The sequence below is a fragment of the Schistocerca cancellata genome, chromosome 5 (genome assembly GCF_023864275.1).
Source record: "Schistocerca cancellata isolate TAMUIC-IGC-003103 chromosome 5, iqSchCanc2.1, whole genome shotgun sequence".
Taxonomy (NCBI): domain Eukaryota; kingdom Metazoa; phylum Arthropoda; class Insecta; order Orthoptera; family Acrididae; genus Schistocerca; species Schistocerca cancellata.
In genome coordinates this window covers 468,114,759-468,129,820 of record NC_064630.1, presented here as the reverse complement: position 1 = coordinate 468,129,820, position 15,062 = coordinate 468,114,759, and the positions used below count along the sequence as shown (strand labels likewise).

Genomic DNA, 15,062 nt, shown 5'->3' with positions numbered 1-15,062 from the left:
GTGGATATACACTGTACTAGTGCCGACATTGTGCATGCTCTGTTGCCTGTGTCTATGTGCCTGTGGTTCTGTCAGTGTGATCATGTGATGTATCTGACCCCAGGAATGTGTCAATAAAGTTTCCCCTTCCTGGGACAATGAATTCACGGTGTTCTTATTTCAATTTCCAGGAGTGTAATTACGTACCGAAAATTTATGGTAACACAAGCGGACCTTTCTAAGAGAACTGATGCTTCAGCAAATTTCTTTATTGATAAACCTATCTGCGTACGTACTCGTCATATGTGTAAATTGTTGAAAGATGACACTGTATCTATTTTTATGAGTGGTCGTGGGACGAACATGAAATTTAAGTTACTTGGTGATATAAAATAAAACCAAACACCGTCCGCACAGGGTTTGAAGGCCCAACGGTACCGACCAGCATCCGTGTCATCTGCAGCACACAGGATTCAGTGGTTGTGGTGGATATGGATGGGCATGTTGTCAGTACACCGCTCTTCCGGCCGTTATCAGTTTTCGTGACCGGTGCTGCTACTCCACTGTCAAGTAGCTCCTCAGCTGGCCTTAATAAGAGCTGAGCGCAGCCCACTTGCCATCAGCACTCGGCAGACCCGGACGGTGACCCATCCAAGTGCTAGCCAAGTTGGACAGCGCTTCACTTCGATTGTCTGGCGGGAACCGGTGTTACCACAGAGGCAAGGCCGTTTGCTTCTTGGTTGTATGACTGTGTATAATAGTTTCTAAGAGCTGCAGCGTCAGGTGAGAGCTGTGTAAGGGTACATCGAGGACCTGTAGAAGTTAAAGATATAACAGATGATCAAATAAACTACACGCTAAAAATGCAGTACGAAATGTCATCCGGTATAAAAGTCTTGACATGTTTCATGTGCAAGTGATTCACCTGCTCGATAAAGCGTAGCACTGCGAGAATAGTGTATAAGAATACCTGCAACATGTAGTTCTGAGAACAGCTCCTCAACCCTTCTCAGCTACCAACAGTGCAGACTTCACACAGATCGACCAACATGAAACTTCCTGGCAGATTAAAACTGTGTGCTAGACCAAAGCTCTAACTCGGCACACGGGTCCCGAGTTCGAGTCTCGGTCTGGCACACAGTTTTAATCTGCCAGGAAGTTTCATATCAGCGCACACTCCGCTGCAGAATGAGAATCTCATTCTGGAAACATCCCTCCCGCTGTGGCTAAGCCATGTCTCCGCAATATCCTTTCTTTCAGGAGTGCTGGTTCTGCAAGGTTCGCAGGAGAGCTTCCGTAAAGTTTCGAAGGTAGGTGACGAGGTACTGACAGAAGTAAAGCTGTGAGGACGAGGCGTGAGTCGTGCTTGGGTTGCTCAGATGGTAGAGCACTTGCTCGCGAAAGGCAAAGTTCCGGAGTTCGAGTCTCGGTCCGGCACACAAGTTTTAATCTGCCAGGAAGTTTCATATCAGCGCACACTCCGTTACAGAGTGAGAATCTCATTCTAGACTGACCAAAAATTATTTAAACGTCTTAAAGGGCTCTTGCTAGGGGAATAGTTAGAGACATATCAAATATTTGTCCAGGAGTATTTACAACATCACTATAAATGGCTCTTCAGAAATGGGACTTCCAATCCCACGGCATGGAACAATTTCAAAGTTTCCCATACATTTGAGCACGTCTCATTTCCTTGGTGGATTACACGCCAGAGTCTGAGCAGAAGGTGGGTGAGAGGCGTGGTGGTGCACCGGCGGCCTACCTGTATCTGGCAGAAGATCTCGCCGTAGGGCCAGCAGCGGTACACGGCGGGCAGCACGCCGAACGGCGTCACCAGCAGCCCGATGGCCAGGTCGTTGCTCGCCAGCGACGTCAGCAGGTAGCGCGGCTGCAACACGAGAGTGCGGCGCGTGGTGAGCGACTACGCGTCCACAGCCACGTCTAAAACTCTACTTGCCAGGCCTACTTTAAGACTAAGGGCCGCTTGCTGATACAGAACGTGTCAATGCTGTAAGCTAACACACTTGAAAGTAGACGATACTAGAAGTACCAAATACTGAGTAAACATCGGCCGGCAAACGAGTCTTTTACGGGATAATTGCGGATTTGCAGTTACAATCCACAACTGACGTGATTCTGTGTAAACACTGCACGCCCGACGGTGTATGGTCTTTGTTTACAATCTGTAGACGTGGAGTTGTAAAGAGTGGATACGACAGGACAGTACAAAGTCAGAGAGCCACTCTGTCAGCTGTTTGTGGAGTGTCAGTTGTGCTGTACTAATGTCGGTGGCAGTGTAGAGCATTACAATACCGAGCAAGGTGGTGCAGTGGTTAACACACTGGACTTGCATTCGGAAGGATAACGGTTCAAACCCACGTTCGGCCATCGTAATTTAAATTTTCCGTGATTTCCCTAAATCGCTTAAGGCAACTGCCGGGATGGTTCATTTGAAAGGGAACGTCCAACTTCCTTCCCTAATCCGATGGGACCGATGACCTCGGTGTTTGGTTCCGTCCCCACAAATCAATCAACCAACCAACGTTACAGTAACGAGTAGTTGACCAACACGCATTTCGTAACAATTCACGGGAGGTTGCACGATTATACCAAGTAGCAAACCCTGCTCGGAGGCTCTCCGAACGTTTACAAGTGTGCATTAACCCTCCCCGAGAAGTCTTAAGGCGCACTATCCTGAAAGTCCCGAAAAAAAAGCTCTAAAGTTTTAAGCGTAGCTCATACGCCATATACATTTAACGTAGCATGGCAACACTCGCGTAAAATTGCTCAATTAGTAGGGTGCTGGAAAATTATACGGCCGATCCGGGTTCCATTCTACCTGTATGCTCGACTCTTATTTCTTTTATTAATTGTTTGAAAAAGTAAAACACTTTTAAATAAAGTTAATCACCTAAAGTATTATGAATTCAATCATAAACAATTTCATGTTGTTATAAAATGGCTGTCATAGGCTAAAATATAAATTACAATCGTCAATACTTTCTTTTTAAGAAGTTGAATAATTTCAAATGCATTTTGATGGAGACAAATTAAAGCATTAATTACTGTCATTACAATAATATTACAAAATTTGGCGATATTATAAACTGTAGAAAGGTTGAAACTATTCGTTGTAAATTCGCGGAACCAGTGTCTTCGTGGAAAAGCAGAAAATTGCTGTTGGCCTACTGTGTGTACAAACAGGCAGACGGTGAGGAAGTGTCAAAGCCCGCACGGAACCAATCGAGCAGTCGTCCTTACCTGCTACAGTGCCAGTTCATTTATGTCCTTCCCAGACATTGGAGCGTTCTGTACCGTGAAATATATTGTGAATTAGAAATGTCTGTCAATGAAGACATCGAGAAAGTATCAGAAGCTGCAGATTCATTATACAATGAAACGTCGAAGGTGATGTGAAATGATGGTGTTGTTTATTATGAAATCTTGCTTGTTGCAAATCATTTGATTGCCTCGTAATCTTAAACGACAATTTCTCCTGAAGCAATGTTGATGGGCGAAGAAATTTACAGAAGTGCTATGGACGTGTTCGCTGAAAAGATAATTGTGACTGATGATGAACCTGATCAAAAAACTGAAAATTGTGAAGGTAAGCCTTTCAAAAGGTACGAAGGAAACAGCTCGTCTGTTCATTATGAACCAGAAGAAAAAAGGGAAAGAGAAGTAGACCGTCTTCTTTGGATTACAAAATTAACGTAGTTAATATTGTAAATGCTCATCCCATGTGGAAACAACGACATTTAAAAAAAAAAAAAAGAACGAAAGAAAGAAAGCGTTCAGCCGGTTAAGAAAGATGGGATATTTATTCCAATGGGAAGAAGCAGTAGAAAAGGAGGCAAGAAATTTGATAAGCTCGCAGGAATCAGTTCCGGTACATAGTTCTTGGACGTTTGATCTTTCTGTTGAAACCCGACAGAATTATCGGCAAGTGACTGCACGGAATTTGCAGCAGTGGGCTTTAGCAGCAGCACAACAGTTTACAGATGTTGAATTTTAAGCTTCTGACAGCTGGGTTCATAGACTCAAAAATAAGCACGGAATTCCTCAGATTTGTTTCAAGAACAGAAACAGCGACGTTCGCGTAAACCTTGGCTATCGCAGACATTTTCTAATCCAGACGTTAAAACTGACACCGAATTTCAACAAAGGATATTTTTATGAACACTGGCCAGATAGGTATTTATTGCGGGGTATCGGGGTATTTAAAATTAATTTTGCACTCTATTTTTACGATTCTCTAACAAAATACTTTAATATCGGTTGTTATTTCTTTCCAGGAAATCAGTATCAGACGGCGCAAACAAGACTCTGACTGTCAATGGAAGCAAAACTATTTTCGTCAAATGACACGACATGAATAAAGTGATGCATACATATACCGCTCAATACGCTCTCACTCTGTTTGGAAACATCCTGTCTCAAAGGTTTGTTTGTTCACAAGTGGCAACCGGTAATTTTGGTCCCCGATTTAAAAAAAAAACAGTAAAACGATACGAGCAAAATAATAAAAACTTTGTAATAACGTCTTCCAAATGTTGGAAGCTAACGACAGAACTGCATAGTGACTTTCTCAACAGGTGTTTGGAATCTTGGTCAAGAACGGTTTCTGTTAATTATTGACTCTTGAGGTGGACAAGCAAAGCCTGAACTATACGACGAAATCTTTCAGGTTGATGAGAAATCACCAACACGTAAATTAAAGTGATTCCTCCGAAATGTACCCCCCGTGTTGAACCATATGATGTCTATTTATATAGACAAGAAAAAATGTGATAAAAATACAAAATTGCGCTCCTCTTACTGAAAAGAACAGAGAAATAAATTTTCTTGAAGACCGTATAAAACTACAATTAATAGGACACCATCAGTTGTCATCGCCAATTTTTAAGGAAATGATGCGATTTGCCTGGTATGCTTCCAGCCTTTCTGATGAAATAGAAGTTTTCAGGAATGTCAACGAAGCATGCTGCTCACCACATCTTTTTTTAAAATCGTTGTTCCTGTAAGCAATCGTCCTTCATAAATTTTGCAAGATGCCAAAATATTTTTTGTTTTCAATATTTTTATGACAATTATAATTCTGGTACTTGCACCTAACATAAAAAATTGGCAAATGAACATGACATTATAAAAAAAATTATGTAATTGAAACTCCAACCAGAATTTTGTGACGGTGGTAATTAATTTACCTCGATTAAAAATTAATTTGAAATTACTTAATTTTTAAAAAATAAAATATTACTGAGCGTAATTCACATTTTACGTAGCTGCGACTGCCATTTCATAAACAAAATAAAATTGTTTATGATGTAATTGATAATGACTCAGGTCATTAACTTCATTTAACAGTTGTTATAATTTTTAAAACAATTAAAGAAAAAGAAAATCAACCCACATCGGTAGGTGGGAAGGATCGAACTCAGATCAGCCACATGACAGTCTAGTATCCTACTTTTTTTATTTTTTTTTATTATTGTTATCTGGTTTTGTTCGTTTTCGTTCGTTTCATCTGCTCGGTGCGGACGTCGCAAGACACCCGTTTCAGTTCGTCGTTGATCCATTAACTCAGTTTTTTTATTACAGAGGGCAGCTAACCCTCTGACTGAACACGCTGAGTTACTGTGCCGGCATTCTTTTGAGTGAGGTACTTCACTTACGTCCGGCGTTGCTGCTTATGACCCCTCAATGAGGTGTCATGAGCTACGTTTAAAGCTCTAGAATCCTTTTCTTTTTTCGGGAATTTTCTAGATAGAGTTTTTCGAGATTTCCATGAGTGGACACCCTTGAAGTATAGTAGTAACGTTGGAAATTCAGTTCGGATTGAGATTTCAAAGACCAGAAGGTTCCCTTGTTAGTGACGCTGACTTTAGCCCTAAACTAGCGTTCTACCAGTGGATCGAACAAAAAGCTTTTTTCAATCCTACATCTGACAATAACATGTTAATTACAGATGGAAAACGGTTCACTATTGATGGTGTGATTAAATATCACAAGTCTCACTTATGGAGTCATATCTGTGTTTAGCGATACTAGATGATCGTCTTCTTGGGACATGTATGTTACCAAACATATTCTGTGGATGAAATCACCTTCAGTTTCTGCGGCATATTTTACAGGGGTGGTTGAGGGCGTTCCCTCAGAACGACGCAGAGCATGTGGTATATGCATGGTGGAGCACCAGCACATTTTGCTGATATGGTGAGACGACATCTAAACGCCTAAATGGCAGAAACTGAATTGGGTGAGGCGTGTTTGAAAGGATTTGAACCTCACTGCAGCGACGGGTGCCGGCCTAGATACGGATATAAGGACGACACTTTGAAGACCTCCTTTAACTATACGTACAGTCATGTAACTGTTATCGTCTCTAATAACTTTTCTTAATACTGTTCAGCATTCTTACCTTACACGTTTACACAAAATCAAGTCAATGGTGGTTGGTACCCACGAAGTCGCAGTCACCTCGCAAATGGTCCTTTTGCAGACCTATGTTTACTGACACTTTTTTGCTTCTAGCATCGTGTACTGTCAACTGTATGCGTTTACACTATTCATTATGATACACCTTGTATTTAAATGTTGCTCGCTCAGGAGAAAGATGGACAAACGGTGCGCCGTCTATTGGCTTCTTTACGAAGCCACAAGTACATGGTCGTTTGGCTGTGAATGAAAGCTACCAGCACTTGCCGCATCTACATAACTGTATACTCTGCAGACTACTGAGAAGTGAATGACAGAGATTACTTACTAAAGTACCATATGTTAGAGTTTCTATATGATCCATTGACGTGTAGAGCGCCGAAAGTATGACTGCTGGAATGACAGTGTGTGCGCTATAAGTAGTCTAATCTCATATCCGCGGTCCCTACGGAACTGGGCGTAGGGATCTGAGGAATATCTCTGGATTCTTCGCTTAACTGTGATTCTTAAATTCTGTAAGTAGGCCTTTGCTAATTTAGTTTCTTCATAATCTCCGTGATGTTCTGCCGTGGATCAAAACAGCATGTGATCAGTCATTACGATGGTTTATATATGTTCAATAAGCCCTGTTAATTTTATTTGGCACGAATCCAACACACTTAAGCAACATCCTAGCGTATTTGTAAGCAGTCACCTTTGTAGTGTGAGTGCATTTTCCCACTACCCTGTAGAATAAATCGAAGCCTGCCCCGTGCGTTACCAATGTCGTGATAATTCCATTTCATATTCCTACTGAACTGTTGCGTACAGGTATTTGTATGAGTTGGCTCACAGAAATACTGACTTATCGGATAAAACTTTCCTGTGTTTGGTGGAGTGCACAGCTATACATTTCTCAATAATTGAAACGAGTAACCAATATTTGCCTCTACTCGAAAACTTATTAAAATCTTACTACATATTTGTGCAGATTTTTCAGCTAGTAGTTAATCATAGATTGCTCCATCATCACCAAAAGTCTGAAACTTTCATTGATTTTGTCTTCCGGATCATTAATATACATAGTGGCCCTAATTAAACTTTCACTACTTCAGCCATTATAGGTGGACAAGCGTAGGTGGATGGGTGCCAAACTTTATAGAATGATGTTCAGTGTACAGCAGGATTTGCGTTGTTAATTGTGTTAGTATCGTAACTTGCCGTTAGACGCCGGTACTAGTACGGCGATGTAGGGTTGAAAAACAAGCATCAGCGCGCATTACAGCTACAGATAGCCAACATGGCTCTGGACAAGGTGAGCAGAGCATTTCTTGTAAGCCTGCTCTATCAAAACAATAGTAACTGTGCTGCTGCTCTTCGCTTTAAAGGTCCTCTTTCAGCATCGGGATTGAAGAACATGATTCGAAAATTGGAACTAACTGGCGATTTAGGAATCGCTCCTGGAAGAGACCGATGGCCAATTTTGCCACAAGCTGAAGAAGTTATGCTGCCATGTCTGAGAACGCTGGACGCAGTATGCGATCTTCAGGCAGTTCAAGAGTCGTGTCACGACAACTGAACATTCCAATGGCCCGAAAAGTGCTGCGAACAGTTGTGAAAAGTATCTATAGTACGGTTCCAGACTGACTTGGATGCTGATGGTCACCACATTGGTCAACGTTTGTAACATGGAACGTAAGCTTTGTACGCAATTAAAACATGTTGCTCTCTCATGTGGACATAAAAATTTTGTGTCATACCATGGTTTATTCGTTATTTCTCTTCTGCGTGTCCTTACAAAAGTTTTCGCAAAGTTTTATTGACCTACGATCACTCATTTTTCACGTGGGCTCTCTCAAGTAGCGATAGTTAAATTATCACCCCCCTGTACAACACGAACAGCAACAAGAATTCTATGTCACTTTCTTGGATCACGCCTCAAGTTACTTGTGCTTCTATCGACGACTCCTCATCCAAGATAACATGCTATGCCCTTCCTACTAAGAAATGTTCAGTCCAGTCATAAATTTTGTTTGATATTTCAGATAACAGTAGTTCTGTTAATAAACAGTGGTGTGGTACCTAGTTAAAAGCTTTTCGAATGTCAAGAAACATTACATACCCCCGACTGCTTTGATTTATCGCTCTCAGGCTCTCTTGGGAGGAAAACGGAAGTTGGGTTTCGGTTGACTGACTGCCTGACTGGCTTGGAAGGGGTCATTCCGTGCGATATTTTCAGTGTAAAACGATACATAGTTGCTGAAGATCATCACCAGTTGTGGCTCATTCAAAGACCTACAATTATGAGTAAAAGAAGGTTAGCCAGGTGTGTCGAGACTTAAAAGAAGGCCGTACAAAAAGTTCAACGTAGAGTGCAGAGCGGCAGACTCAGACTTACCGACAAAACGGTGCAGCACCTTGACCTAAAACTGCGATCTGATCGACGATTAGAGCTTTCACTGATGGATTTTCTCATGCTGAATGAAGTGCTACACCATTCTCACGGAGAAGTCTGGATAAGCAAAACGTTATCAACTAATACAAATAAAGTAACTCATATCAAAAGATGAGCGTTTATAGCCGCTGTCGACAAGATGAAGACGTTTTGTGTTCCACGTATGTCGAAGGCGAGAACTCATGTGACGGCTCTACACTAAAGTACAGTTTTAAAAGAAATAAAGTGGCGGCTATAAAACTCGCCGAATCAAAAAATTAAAGCAATGTCCTTACTTGGGTCAAAAAGGAACGGGTCGAGAAAGGCTTTCCTTTGGTTAGGTTTACGGAACGTGTGTCAACATTAAGACTTATGTGTACAGGGCCGTAGTAGTCCTCTACCATGACAACGAGTACCCATACTTCCTTGTCCCTATCAAGGATAGGACTGAGGATTTGAGTTGGAAATTTTTATACCACGCAACCCACAGCGCCGATGACTCATCAAGTTATTAACTCTTGTTAGGCTGTGATAATGGCTTGGTCGAGAATGGTTTGAAGATGGGAACTAAAGACCGCCGGTGGAGCAAATCCAGGCGGGAATATCGTCGTAGTTACAACAATGTGAACTCTCTGTTCCACTCTACACCGGCAACGTGGTTCAAATGGCTCTGAGCACTATGAGACTTAACATCTGAGGTCATCAGTCCCCTAGAACTTGGAACTATTTAAACCTAACTAACCTAACGACATCACACACACCTATGACCGAGGCAGGATTCGAACCTCCAACCGTAGCAGTCGCGAGGCTCCAGACAGAAACGCCTAGAACCTCTCGGCCACAGTGGCCGGCACGCCAGCAACTCATAAAGATAGTTTCCTCACCTGAAAATTACTGGTAGCGGCTGAGAGAGAGCCTTGGTTGCTACTCCCTGTGTTGTAAGCCTGTCCAGTTCTCAAATGGAGAATTTCTATGCGTAGGCATTGAATAAGCCACTGGAACATTGCCAAACGAGTTTAAATGTGAAATGTGATTAAGATGGAAAACGATAACAAAAACTTATTCTAACGAATATACTTTTCAGTTACCAAACAGCCGCTACTTTTCGAATTCTCCTCCTCGTACATATACAGACAAATTGAGTGAACCAGAATTTCACTTGTAGGGAAGCAGCTTACTCACGCCTTATAAAATTTACATCAGTCTTTCCATTGTGTGCAAGCCTAGTCCGCTGTAACTAACTCTGACGTCATAAATATTGCGCAATACTTTAAAATGAAGTAAATAACCTGAAACGTTTCTAGCATGTCAGGAGTAATACAAAATCAATATGTGTTGGATATCAGTTCAATAATTTTCGAAATTTGGATGTTTTTCTGTAAAAATCATTGGCGCAACAGAAAAGAGCTAGAAACTTAAAAATTTATATTTAGATTCGTTTTGCATAATAATTTAGTAGAAACAGTATTCTGGATCTCACAAATTTAAATTTTAGTTGAAATTCATAATTTTCTGGTTTTTATCTTAAAAATTAAGGAAGCAAGATAGATTAAGTAGGCGAATAAATAAAGCTAGGATGTTTAAATTTACGTAGAAGGAAGATCCGCTGTAATAATAGATGTGAGAAGTTTCAACTGAATTACTATAAACCTATAGCGCTAGCGTATCTCCAAAGGGCAAGTTCGGAGCTCGTCTACTGCGTGTAGTGTAATTAAATTAATTATCTCGCCCAAAATATTTGTCTTAGCCACGTCAGACTTTTATTATGATTACTTACCCGTGTGCTGATTGCACATTTAAATTGAGAGCTTCATCAGCCATCAGCAAAGGAAGCAATGATTTATTCGATAACTTAAAGTGGTGCATTACTAGCCCAGCGGCTAGTCGGAAGAGCAGATTTGATCAGGCGTTCCCTTAGCCGTCTGCACCGCGGCTTTATATGTAAGAACGCTGTGCGAGAGGAAGAAGGCCCCAGTTCTCTCCAAACGCTGATTAGCGCACAACCTGTGCCGGGAGTCGCGTCGCGTCGGTATCGTTGATATAAACAGCCTCGGATGCAGTAATAAGTTACTCGGGATACGTGTAACCATGAAATCGTTTTCGAGTGAAGTGTTAATTTTGGGATGACGTTAATGATCTATCTTTAGTTTGCGTATGTCGTATTTTCACGTGCCGCCGCAGGACAGACATTCTACCATTATTTAGCGTGGCGTTTGATGAACATTATCATGAAATTATGGCGAGCATTCACTTAAACATTTAATTTGAACAGTTATAGTGGCATCAGCGCATTAGACTCTGAACTGCTCTGGTAGTTGGATTGTGTGGAGTCTTTTTGGTCTGTCACTTTCAGAATATAGTGAACATTTTAGAGAGAATGGTTTTTGATTATGAATCCCAGACAATCTCCTAATTCCTCAGAGCTATAAACTGTAGCTATAAATGTATTTCTCAGATGAAGTGGGCACTAGGAATTCTAATTACAGGCTTCACGTTTTGCTAATCACTTTCTGGATGCCAATATTGTAGTTAGAGAGCCAGTGTTGAGAACGGCAAACAACAAATGGTTCAAATGGCTCTGAGCACTATGGGACTCAACATCTGAGGTCATCAGTCCCCTAGACTAACCTAACTAACCTAAGGACATCACAAACAACCATACCCGAGGCAGGACTCGAACCTGCGACCGTAGCGGTCGCTCGGTTCCGGACTGAATCGCCTAGAACCGCTCGGCCACCGCGGCTGGCGGCAAACAACAGCATATAGGAACATTTAACAATTATTCCACCCGCCGCCCCACACACTGTCAAAATTTCAGAGCTAGTACTATTGTAATACAGAAATATAACTTTATTGTGCAAGCTTAAAATTTTTATTTAAGTTCCTTCAGGTGAAATCTGAACGGAAAAGTTAAGCTGAAGTGATGTGCCAGTTGTTATGTCAACATGGCGCAATGTCAATCCAGTAGATCTTAGGACCGGAACAGACAGAAATGAAAGCACCACTGTACGATTAAGGAAAGGTCTGTGAGGCAGCACTGTGTGGCCTCACGCCGAGCATTGCTACAGAGACAGAGAAGTCGAGCCCGACGGTCTACAATCAAAACTGAAAATACCACGGCATGATAAGCAGCGCTGACAGGTACGATAAATGGAGCAAATATGATCATGTACTCAGCACCTTTGTGTCATAGGGGGGCTCAGTTCTTACCAATAACGCAGCTTTCGGAGTAAATGACAAATCTTTTGTGCTGCCATTCTGTCTGTGTCGAATAAACAGAGACAATGACAGTCCAAGTTTCAGTGAAACCACGACGAACAGTTTGATGATGACCAGCCTGCAACCTGCTTGCTGACTTCAAGACAGGGCCAGCCAAACGCCGATGCATACCACAGCAGTGGTCTTCTTGTGCTGCCTGTTGCGTCATCGGAGATGGGAAGACTGTTGAATGACCAGTCCCCCCCCCCCTCTCCCCTCACTCACTGGGTCGACGCGAATGATCTACAACCTGCCATTTAAGCACTGGCCAATGGACTCGAGCCCACGTAGCCTCCTAGCTGACCTATGAACTCCAGCTGCAGTCTTGGTGGGAGAAGAGGGCATGACAAACGGCGTCCTGGACCGCCATTAGCAGAATCCATGTGAGTCCAGGACGGGGTTACCATAGACAGCTGAACGCGGTCACCAGAGCACATTCGGGCGACAGCACCTACTTCGCTCGCCCCCGTCGCCAGCTCTGCATAAGATAAATGGAGCAAATACTATCATGTACTCAGCGCCATTAGGGCGTAGGAGGGGGGGGGGTGGTTCCTTTCTTATCAACAACGCAGCTTTCGGAGTACATGACAAATCTGTTGAGAAAACAGTTTTCCATTTTTCGAGATTGTGGACTACAAGTAGCAACTGTAAATAACGACCTGCATGTTAGCGACGCTTTTGTTTCTTCATTCGTGACAAATGAGTTGTTGTAACAAGGTGACGACCCACTGACGAAACGCCAGCAGTCTTCCACAGCACGAGCACCTCGCCGCCAGCCGGCTCTGCAGCTCTGAAGAGGTTAAAACCTTTGTACACCTTGTTTGACCAGAAATGTATTTACAGGCAACTAATGCCTCCGGGCGTGCGCTGGACCATTCACTCTTATACTTCTCTTGACATCCTGGTTACAATGTGACCTCAGGGACGCGTCGTATCAGTATGGACCAAAACAGTAAGAAAGTGTCTAGTAAACATTGGCTTTAAAATGTGTAATCCGTGAGACGAGTGATTCGCATAGACAGTCCAGGGGGGCAGACGGCAATGTTGCCGAACGTGGCGTGTGGCACTAAGTGCCCGGTCTGAACTTGAACGCGTAGAAACAAAAGCGTCGCTAACATGCAGGTCGTTATTTACAGTTGCTACTTGCAGTCCACAATCTCGAAAAACGGAAAATTGGTTTCTCAAATCGTTGAACATTCTCAGTTTTTGTTTACTTTTTTATATACTAGCAATATTAATTAGTTTTACAATGAGCGACTGAATAATCAATAAATACATTAATACTAATAATTTGGATATGGTACTCACAATATGATGATAGGCCGATGGCATACTCACACCTTACATTCTTCAGTGTATTGTAGCTATGCTAATGGAAAAACACAACTCTTACTGCGGTTAGCGTCTGATTTAAAATAGTCTTCTTCGGCACTGCTCGAACTATCGCTGCTCCCTCCCAGTTGTATAACTACATTTTTCACGTACTCATCCACAAGGCCTTCGTTTTGGCTGCCTCTATGATGACACTTGCAGTACTGTTCACAATTTTTCGCCAAGTCTCGCTTGTCACTTGATGGATAGCTGCTTCAAGAAGATTTTCAACTTCAGAGATAGTGAATTTTTTTATTGTTTGTAGCAACGTAATTTTTTATTTGCGCACATACCTCTTCAATGGCACTGAAGTGACAGTGGTATGGAGGAAGCTGAACAGTTTCATGCTCGTGCCTTTTGGCAATCTCATCAATTACATATGTCGGAAATTGTGGTCTTTTTGTACCACAATTTCGAGAAATTCTACCAGCTTTGTATTTTGTATGAAACCCACTTTTCGTCGTTTCAGTCACTGAATAATATCTTCCTTTTTCTTTTCCAGAATTGCTGTCCTACCCTGAACAACGGAGTGATAAGGGGCATTGTCAATGATGAATTTGTCAGGTTCATCATTAGCGACGTTTCGAACTACTTTTGCAAAACCACACTGTTCATCTCTTCGTGGTAATTGCATGTCTTTTTTGGACGAAACATTAGCAAGCAATCTGGTACAAAACCGTCCGATGTACTTGCGTTCCATCACTCTAGCCTCTATGTAATGAAAGACTGACATTAACCCACGTTTCATCTATCCATACTACATTTCCGAACCTCACACACACGATTCTGCGCAGAAATCTGCACTACCATGTCCTTTCCATCAATATTTTGCGTCCGTTAAACAATGAGTAGCTGAAACCAATGTCCTTCAGCACTGTACGTAATGAAAATTTGCTTCCTTTAAAAAGATCGTCTTTCGGAAGTGACACGAGTAGTTTAGACAGTGTGTGATGTTCCCTTCTCTTACAATAGCCATATATAAGACGACGAATAGCGTCTTTCTGTAAATCGTCAAAAGCTGTCACTTGCTTCTTGCTCGGCAGCTTCTTTCCTCGTGTGGACAGCCTTGTACCATTCTCACCACAGTCAACGCTGCCTTGTTCTTTTCCTATTGTTACAACAGTGTACTTGCTTATTTTCAATGCTGCTGCAGTCCTCTTAGCAACCTGAAACTAAACTCCATCCGAACAGGCCCTGGTAGGCCCAAAGGTACCGACCGGCCGCCGTGTCATCCTCAGCCTACAGGCGTCATTGGATGCGGATATGGAGGGGCATGTGGTCAGCACACCGCTCTCCCGGCCGTTTGTCAGTTTACGAGACCGGAGCCGCTACTTCCCAATCAAGTAGCTTCTCAGTTTGCCTGACAAGTGCTAAGCGCACCCCGCTTACCAACAGCGCTCGTCAAACGGATGGTCAGCTATCCAAGTGCTAGCCAAGCTCGACAGCCCTTAACTTCGGTGATCTGACAGAAACCGGTGCTACCACTGCGGCAAGGCCACAGGCCTTAACAACCTGAGCAGAAGGAAATAAGGGCTCACCTTTTTCCTTTTCTTTTTCAAAGTAGTTCCTCACCAAACACATGAATTCGCGAGCCTGGCTGTGT

General features: G+C 42.5%; 1 protein-coding gene across 1 annotated transcript in view; it reads right to left on the bottom strand.

Moving 5' to 3' along the window:
- Positions 1–687: 687 nt before the first annotated feature.
- Positions 688–15,062, bottom strand: part of LOC126188605 (trace amine-associated receptor 1-like) — a 51,286-nt gene continuing 36,911 nt past the window's right edge. The window contains exons 2-3 of the mRNA XM_049930206.1: positions 1,742–1,867; positions 688–792 (exon numbers count right to left, since the gene is read on the bottom strand). Coding sequence (XP_049786163.1) covers positions 688–792; positions 1,742–1,867 — 231 coding nt within the window. The remainder of the gene's footprint in view (positions 793–1,741; positions 1,868–15,062) is intronic.